Here is an 8,743-nt window from a genome sequence, read left to right on the forward strand (position 1 = left end):
CATCAAAATTAAACGAAATAAACATTTGAAATATATGAGTTTGTATGTAATGTATGAATATAATATACAAGTTTCACTTTTTAAATGGAATTACTGAAATCAATCTACTTTTTCATGATATTCTAATTTTATGACCAGCACCTGTACTTAGTTGTGTTGTTTTGTGTTTGTATCTCAGTAGCTTTGTAAGTTCATTGCTTATATTGTAAATTAGCTTTAAAGATATTCTACGATAGCAGGACTGTAAAGGATGCACAACAGTTCAGATTGGTCCTCTGAACTGTAGGCTGTAGGATTGGTTTTAAGATTCTGGAAAACTAAGAAAGCTTAATCTTTTCATGAGTCGAGAGAAGACAAGAAATAAATATTTATGTGAGCATCAAACACACAAGTTACTAGAAAAGATAGACATAGATTAAACTAAAAAATTAAGCATACTTCTCAAGTGTGGCCAGCAGAGGGTCAGGCTCTGAGTAGCCTTGGACCTGAAACATCTGGTCTCTGCTCAGTCTGATGATCTCACATAAGGACTGAGAGGCATTTGAGTGTCTCTGTGTCAAAAACGAAGAAAAAAGCAAAAAGATTTTCACACAACAGTCTCAAACCTAAATACTTTAACACACTTTAAATACAGTCATCTTTAAAAAAAATATTGTGTTTCATAAAACAGAATGTGCCCATATGGTTAAGTTTTTTTTTTTGTTGTTTTGAAGGAAAAATACGTTATAGGCTAAGTAAAAATAATAACATTAACGTATAAGCATGTGGAAAACTCACATCTTCGTTTTGAGAAGGCTGCACCATGTCTACTAGTCTCTGAATAACCTTCTCCTCATTCAGCCACTTGAAAAAAAAAAAAACAGAAATATTAATAATTTATTATTAGGAGAAAAATAAAAGATCATAAATTTTTAATCACATGCACCCACAATCAAACCCCCTTCTGGACCTCGTCCTGACATGAAAATCTCAGACTGCGTTAGGATGAAGCTCTGTGCAGGAAAATAACTTCAGCACATCACTACTGCCATGATACTGTTTTCATGTGCTTGTCATGATCCGTGGAATGTCCCTAGAATTGCAAGAGGTTTCTGGAGGATAGCTAATCATGACACCATGCACCATGAACTCAGGTTGCTGGAAATGAGAAGGCTGCTCAAAAGAAAAGTTGCAACAAATGAGTGAACCTGCTGAAAAGAACTCAATGGTTGCAGAGCAAGAGGGGCGATTCATGGTCTAATGCGTCACTTGAACACAATCCAGGAATTTATCATCCCAGATTGGGTCACCCAGGTGATGGTTTATGATGATGAAAGATCCCAAACACCTGATGACCCTGGGTTCATCACTGACAAGGTGTCCAAACCGCTCTGTTTAAATTCAGAAGCTGTTCCCTCAAACATGAGAACCCCTGTGGAAACCGGCTTGAACAATGGTTAACTAATGCGTAATCAGCCACTTCAGCAGCAAGGAAGAGCCAAGTGGTGCCATTTTCAGCAATGAATGAATTAAACCATCACATCTTAAACGCCACATTTCAAACAAGGATTAGGTGTGTTTTTGTATCTCAAAGGTTTCCTTGAATGAATGTCTGAAACAATTTGGAACAGGGAGTCAAAAGCAAAGCACAAGCTGGTGCATGTTAACCAAGATACCATCTCCTGTTTAACCCATGAGGTAAAATGTGAAGTTTAAGAATTTTTATCAAATTAATTATTCTATTTAGCCATCAAAGCATCTTGAAGTTTGATATTAGCACAAGCTTGTAAGCTGTACTACTGTTTTTTCATGTCATAATGGTGGTACTTGGGATATATTCACACCTGTTAGTCCGGTAGACTCGGTTCGATTAGGGACCAAAATAGCAACATTTGTTCCATTTTCAGTTGCTGCAGTTCACATTCATACTGCACTGAGTCAATTGAGCCAAACCCTTTGAGCAACCTGAACCTTCAACTGAACCAAGACCTAGGTTTTTAGGCGGACCAGAGTTCGCTTTTTTGGTCTGCATCAGAGTTCGATTGCGCATTCACACCTCCCCAAATGAACCAGACTTTCTAGGCAACCGAACAAGAGTTCGATTAAAGTGGGCTAAACAGGGCTGGTGTGAATGCACCCTTAGAGACCTCTGCACTTTCTGAGGTGGTACTCATTATAAAAAGTTTGAGAACCACTGGCCTAACTCATTGGGGACATTATTTTCAGTAAGGCTGAAGAAGTGCAGTGCTGTTACTCACATTTAAAACGTCCTGTCGCAGCTGCTGTGGTTCAATGCACGTGAGCATTCTAAGCAGCAGGTCCATGATGGCAGATGTCCCAATGTGTTTGATCATCAAGTCTACAAAGTCCTCCCTCTTCCTCAGGAAATTCACTATCTATTAAAACAAATAATATTCACATTAAAAATCTGAACAAACATTCTGTTAAACAGGAAAAAGTCAAAAGAATACATTTAGAGAAGTTTACTAACAGCAACAATGACATTTTGATGTTTCTGCAATAATCGTCATATAACTCTTAACAAACTCACCTGTTCAGGCTTGCGTCCTATAAGAATTGACAGGACTTTGGAGAAAAAGCTGGCTAGGAGTGGATTAAGAGGTGGATTGTTCTTGAGGAAACCATAGAGTTTCGTTAGCAAATTCTCGTCTTCTCCCAGTCTGTCATTAATCTGGCTCACATCTGATGTTAGCAGCTCGCATGATATGTTGGGATACCTTCAAGAAAGAAAAGCTGCCTTTAGTCTCAACAAATAAAATACTGTGGTGTACTGCCGATGCTTTATTCATTTATTTATTTATGATTAAACATTCCAGCAGCAATGTTTTACTACAGAAAATTAACCAAAGCTGTAAATTACATGATCAAACCTAACTAAGAGACAAATGCAGAGATAATAGGATTTAGGAGTCTTCTTAAAGCTCACGATTCAAATGTTTTCCACAAAGTCAGAGTTGTTCTAAATCTCAGTGGGCCGGAGTTAAAAATATATATATATATAAGCACACAGAACATTTTGTTGTTCTTTCGTGTTTGTGAACTTTTTACAAGTACAAAATAAAATAAACACACATATTCACATATGTTTTTAACAAGACCTTGTTTTTAGTTGTCTAAAACAAAAAACCTAAACACTTCTGCTAGTGGCTAAAAATATTTCAATGCTGCCGGTTAGCATATATTAGTTGAACAAAGTGATTCTTGAGTTTTTTTTTAAAGAAAATTTCACATTTAAATTCAGCATCAGTTAAGTTAGAACATTAAGACACTGACATCAGCCCTCACTAATAGACACTTATTATTTCTGCCAAATGCCTGTTAATTGTCTGATTAAAACTGTATTATTTTTCTTTTTCAAGCTAATACAGTGAAAATTGAGTCGTAGCAGACAATACTGTGATAATATTGAGCTCCTTTAAATTTATATTTGTTGGGCTTCTGTGTACAGATTAGGGCTAGACGAGAGAGTGTATTCAAAATATTCAGTTTCCCTCATGCGAAAATTGAGTGTAATTTTTTTGTGAATTGGATGCAGCTAGAAGTCTAGCTTTTTCCAGGCCTCATTAATGTATCACTTACGCCCCTCTCACTCTCTAAACCCCAGGGTTTTACGTTGTTAAAATATTGTGATATATTGCAATAAAGGTCCAAATAATGGTGATATTTATCTTCTACATATCTTCCAGCCCTACCAGAGACTGGACTTTATTTTCATAGTTCTAAAAGTGATTGCACAGTATTTTTAACTCTATTTTTGAATAACCATAGGCTGGTGGAGCAGCCTCTTTACTTTACAAAGTAGCCATATTTGATTGTTTTTTAAATGACAATTTTTTTAAAAATAGAAGAAATATGCAAAACTTGAGTTCTTTTTTTATTACAGGTGGGTATTTCCACTGTAAATAGAAGCAGATAATTTCTTTTAAAACCATATAGAATTTTTTTTCAGTAATTAACAGTTATATTAATAAACACCCCAGAAGTTGCTGAGGTGCTGTTTTTCAAAAAGGGACAAGGGTGTTGCAGAAAGGTTAAGGACCCAGATGTGATGCTCTGATCTACAGCTGCACAGATTACAGTAAATAGAATCAACAATCAGCTATTCACACAGAAGCTTTTGAAACTGTAAAAATGCACATCAGATGTTTTCTTTCATTCCTTTTTAATATAATTTTCTCTTACTTGTATTTGACCTTCTCCTCAACATCAGCACTGGGCTCCTGTGTGATGAAGGTAACCAGGTCCTCCATGCACTGTGGTCTCAACAGAAAGTCAACCAGCTTGTGGTTCTGAGCCTTGCACTCCTGCAAGACGTCGTCCTCATCCATTACCTCTGTGAGAGTCACATCTTCTTTCTCTAGAAGTGTGTCGATGTGGGACGTGGTATGGAGGTCAAATTTCCAAAACATGTTGGTTCTAAAACAAAACACCAAAGGGGAAGACAGACTTAAAGTAGACACTGTACATTTTATACCATTAGAGCTTTATGCAGGGATGAAAAATAGCACCCACCACTGGCCAGTGTGGGTGAACTTATGAAGTGGTGGGTAAATTTGATCAACCTAAAAGCCACCGTGACAGGTTTGCAGTGAGCTGAAACAGCATTAAATTTGACAACTGACCAATTGGGGGCGGCAACGTGCCCGAGCTGCTGCAAATGTCATTATCAGTAGGACTAAACCATTCATTTATTCATTCATTCATCCATCCATCCAGCCGTTTTTACCTGCTTTTTCCTTTCTAGTCCATTTCCTGCAGTCAGTGTGTGAACGACGGATTACACCCTGGACTAAAGATGGGTGTTATATTGAGTGTTTAAGTAACAGATATAATTTCATACAAGATATAGAGTGAGACAATATTGTTTATAGTCTATGCTGTTTTATAAATATATTAATATAATATAATATAAATATATTTTTAGAGCCACCAGTTTGTCTTTTTTTTCTTCCTCCATTTCTCTACATCACGCTACCCCTCCGTCTCCCCCTCTCTGAATACAACCCACCCCTCCCCCACCCCACGCTTCACCTGGAAAGTCTTGCAGAGCAGACAGTGACAGTAAGTAGGCAGATAAACACGCGACTGAAGATAGTATACAGCTGATAAGAATCTTTGACCGAAGTTACAGACTACCTAGTCAAATTACTTTGTGAGAGAAGTACTGCCAATAATGTATACTGTATACCCGCTCGTCATATTGAAGATTGGGAACTGAAAAAGCTATAGAGCAAAAGGCTCAAGATGCAGTGTATTGCTCTTAGACTTCATCTGGTCATTGGTGAGTGCAATGCTGAACCAGCTGATTTGAAATAAGAAGAAAATATGCCAGGCATAATGGTAAATAATAAATAATATATTGAGATATTAGGGCTGTAGCAATACACTATGATACGATACACAATATTCTGCTCACGATACGACATATATCATAATATTCAGCAAACAATACGATTCAAGACATTTTTAAGATTTTCTGAAAGATTTTAGAGGTACAGAGTGATTTTGATGATATTTTACGACTGTTCCATAGACTTGGATTGAATTAACTGAACTGAAACTGATTAAAAGTACCAACTACACAATACCTGGCTCTGATTGGACAGAGACTTAGTCTACATCTGGACAAAATGAATCGAAGATGCGGTAAGAAAATTTGTTTCTTTTAATTGAAACAGTGCAAACTGTAGCTTACAAGCCTTTGTAAAGTAAATGAAGTGCAGCAAGTACCCTGTTCTGAACAGTTTCATTGACAGCTTTTTTGACCTTGACATTTAACATTCCTCATTGATAAAGTGAGCCGTGATGATCACAGGCTTCTGTTGTTCACAAGGTCCACCCGTCGCATGTCAGGGCAACCCTCTCTGCGTTGGCAATGAAGGCTTTGATGTGTGCCTTTGTCTGGGCATACTGCCTGAGAACGCACACTTTGGTGAGGTGTTCATGGGTCGGGATCTTATAGCGGAGCTCTATCGCGTTCACCATGCGCCTGAAGCCTGTGTTTTCAACCACCAAGTAGGGTCTAAAATCCTGACAAATAAAGTAGGCAATCATCTCGGTAATCTTTGGTGACATTGGCGAAGTAGATGGTAACTCACGGAAACACCCACCATCGCCGTCTAGCATGGTTTGTTTTGGGTCACGGCTAGCGTTATCTTGTCGGGGTGGTGACGTTTCAGGTGGGCTCGCAGGTTGGTGGTATTTCCCGAGTATTTAACTTTTGTGTGACACAACTTGCAGACCAGCAGAGTTTTATCCAGAAAGTCGCTTTCCTTCTTCTTTTTGAAGCCAAAGTGTTCCCACACATCTGCTTTTAAGCAAGAAGGTGCTGGAGTGATGTTCATCGCCATTACATTGAATCTCCTCACTTGCATTTCTTCTGTGTAAATCAAGTATATAGGCGGGTAGAAATGCTCTACAGCGACACTAGTGGCTGCATGACCTAATCGCCCTCCATGCAAAGCAAAAGGAGGGGGGAATGGGCAGTGAGAAGAGTGACAGTTGGAACAGGACAGATTTGAGCAGGATTTAATGTATCAATACTTGCATATGAAAAATCGATACATTCTGAGGAAAAAAATATTGATAAATATCATAGAATCAATAAAACTACACAGCCCTATGAGATATATCATACATCGCCATTTAGCTAAAAGACATTGAGATAATTTTTTGGTGTATATTGCCCAGCCCTATCCTAAACAGGTCTTCAATCCATCACAGGGATACAGAGACAAATGAAACAAACAACCATTCACATTGTCCAGGTACCCCGCTTCCCTCCCACAGACCAAAAACATGCATGTTAGGTTCATTAATAACTCTAAACTGTCCTTAGGTGTAGGTATGATTGTTTTTTGTCTTGTTTATCTGTGTGTCCCAGTCACGGACTTGTGACCTGTCCAGGGTGCCCCCCTCATCTCACACAGTGACTGCTGTAGACAGGCATCAGCTGCCAATGACCAGAGAAGGGGAAGCAGGTAAAAGAAAATGGATGAATGAACACAACTAAATCGGGAGTAATTAAAGTGTGTTATTAAAGTTTAGCTACCAAATGGAGGCTAAATCTATTTTTTGTCTTTCAGTGTAAAATAACTGAAAAAAAGGGAATAAACACAGCTATGAATTTGCAGATTCATACTGTAACTAAACATTTGACAATATCTGTGTATTTTTCTCCAAAGTAATGGAAAGGCAGAAGCAGATAAACTAAGATATTTCAATCAAATCTTTCAGTCCTCAGGAGGGATAGCCGATCTTATTCCAGACTAGGAGCACAACACCAGTCTTCTGATGTGCTCAGCTTGGTGGACCTTGTCCTCACTTCTTCAGCCTCCACCGCTGACTGTAAGACGCAATTTACTGTGATTAAAGACCCAGGCGGCCTGATTTCATGCAGGGGTGGAAGGAACAGGGGGAAAAAACCTTGTCAGACCTAAATTGGCACAATGAAGCCACAAACTGAAAAAAAAGACTTTGTGCATGCGGGGTTAGTATAAACTGTTCAAATCTGATGTTAGGATTATGACTTAAAAAGAACCCCTTACAGCGCATCATTGTTAAGGTGAGGATAAATGGTGCCATGCGATATTGCTGCTTTCTTTTACAGTACATTTGTTTTTACAGATTTAAGAATATAAACCCATGAGATTTTATATTAAAACGATTTTTATTTGACTCTATTGTCAACTGTTTGTAACCAGGACAAACGTTAGACAAGTGTGTTTGAAATACGAAAATAGTGGCTGGTCAAGATTTTCTGGAGAAAACAATTTAATTTCCGGTGGATGAAATGGTAGAATTAGACAATAAAAATGGAATTTATGTGGACTATCACAGAATTTGTTAATGTGTGGATTTAATCTAAAAAATCTGGATTTTTCTTAACAATTTAAAAGGTTTTTATTGCATTTAACAATAAACACAAAAAGTATAAAAGAATATCTAAACTATCTCTACAAACAAGTTTTTGGCAAAGTATTGTCACCACTTAAAGTCTGACGACTTGAACAGTCAGTCAGATCAACGCTACAAAGCTAACGTTGGCTTATCATTTCAGCTAACTCAAATAAAAACATTTCATCAGAAGAGTGTGCTTGTTAAATATTTTGCAACTGTATGTGCAGAGTAGGATATTCTGCTATAAAAACAATTAATACAATAGTATTGTATTTTATGTACCAACTATGAAATTATGTGATGTTTATGTTCATTTATGAATTTTACAAAAATAAAGACTGTTTCTGTGCGCTCATATGAAACCAACATGAGGAACTTAATTTTAGAAAAACACTGGAAAGTCCTGTTTATGAATGACTTACAGGCATATTTTTAAGCTCCTTAATAAAGCAGGGTTTCCCCCAGTGTATTATAAGCCTGGCGGGCCGCCAAGCATTCAATCAAATTTTATTTGTATAGCACATTTCAGCAGCAAGGCATTTCAAGGTGCTTTACATAATTAAAAAATAAAATAAAAACAGCATGTGACAATGAATAAACAGTAAGAAAGAAAAAAACATTGAAGACATCAAAAACCCGCACTCTAACCCTAATTTAGCCATAAACAATTCTAAACAGGTGGGTTTTAAGTTGAGATTTAAAGGCACCCAGTGTTTCAGCTGTTTTACAGTTTTCTGGAAGTTTGTTCCAAATTTGTGGTGCATAGAAACTGAATGCTGCTTCTCCTCGTTTGGTTCTGGGGATGCAGAGCAGTCCAGAACCAGAAGATCTGAGGGGTCTAGAC

General features: G+C 37.6%; 1 protein-coding gene across 7 annotated transcripts in view; it reads right to left on the reverse strand.

Moving 5' to 3' along the window:
- The window catches only part of ppp6r3 (protein phosphatase 6, regulatory subunit 3), a 50,263-nt gene that overhangs the window by 36,801 nt on the left and 4,719 nt on the right, over positions 1-8,743 (reverse strand). For all 7 annotated transcript variants that reach the window (XM_017433915.3, XM_025010034.2, XM_017433920.3 and 4 more), the window contains exons 3-7: positions 4,183-4,416; positions 2,531-2,717; positions 2,238-2,375; positions 778-843; positions 439-551 (exon numbers count right to left, since the gene is read on the reverse strand). In XM_017433915.3, the coding sequence (XP_017289404.1) occupies positions 439-551; positions 778-843; positions 2,238-2,375; positions 2,531-2,717; positions 4,183-4,409 (731 nt within the window). In that variant the 5' untranslated portion in view covers positions 4,410-4,416. The remainder of the gene's footprint in view (positions 1-438; positions 552-777; positions 844-2,237; positions 2,376-2,530; positions 2,718-4,182; positions 4,417-8,743) is intronic.

Source organism: Kryptolebias marmoratus, linkage group LG11 (genome assembly GCF_001649575.2).
Source record: "Kryptolebias marmoratus isolate JLee-2015 linkage group LG11, ASM164957v2, whole genome shotgun sequence".
Lineage (NCBI taxonomy): Eukaryota > Metazoa > Chordata > Actinopteri > Cyprinodontiformes > Rivulidae > Kryptolebias > Kryptolebias marmoratus.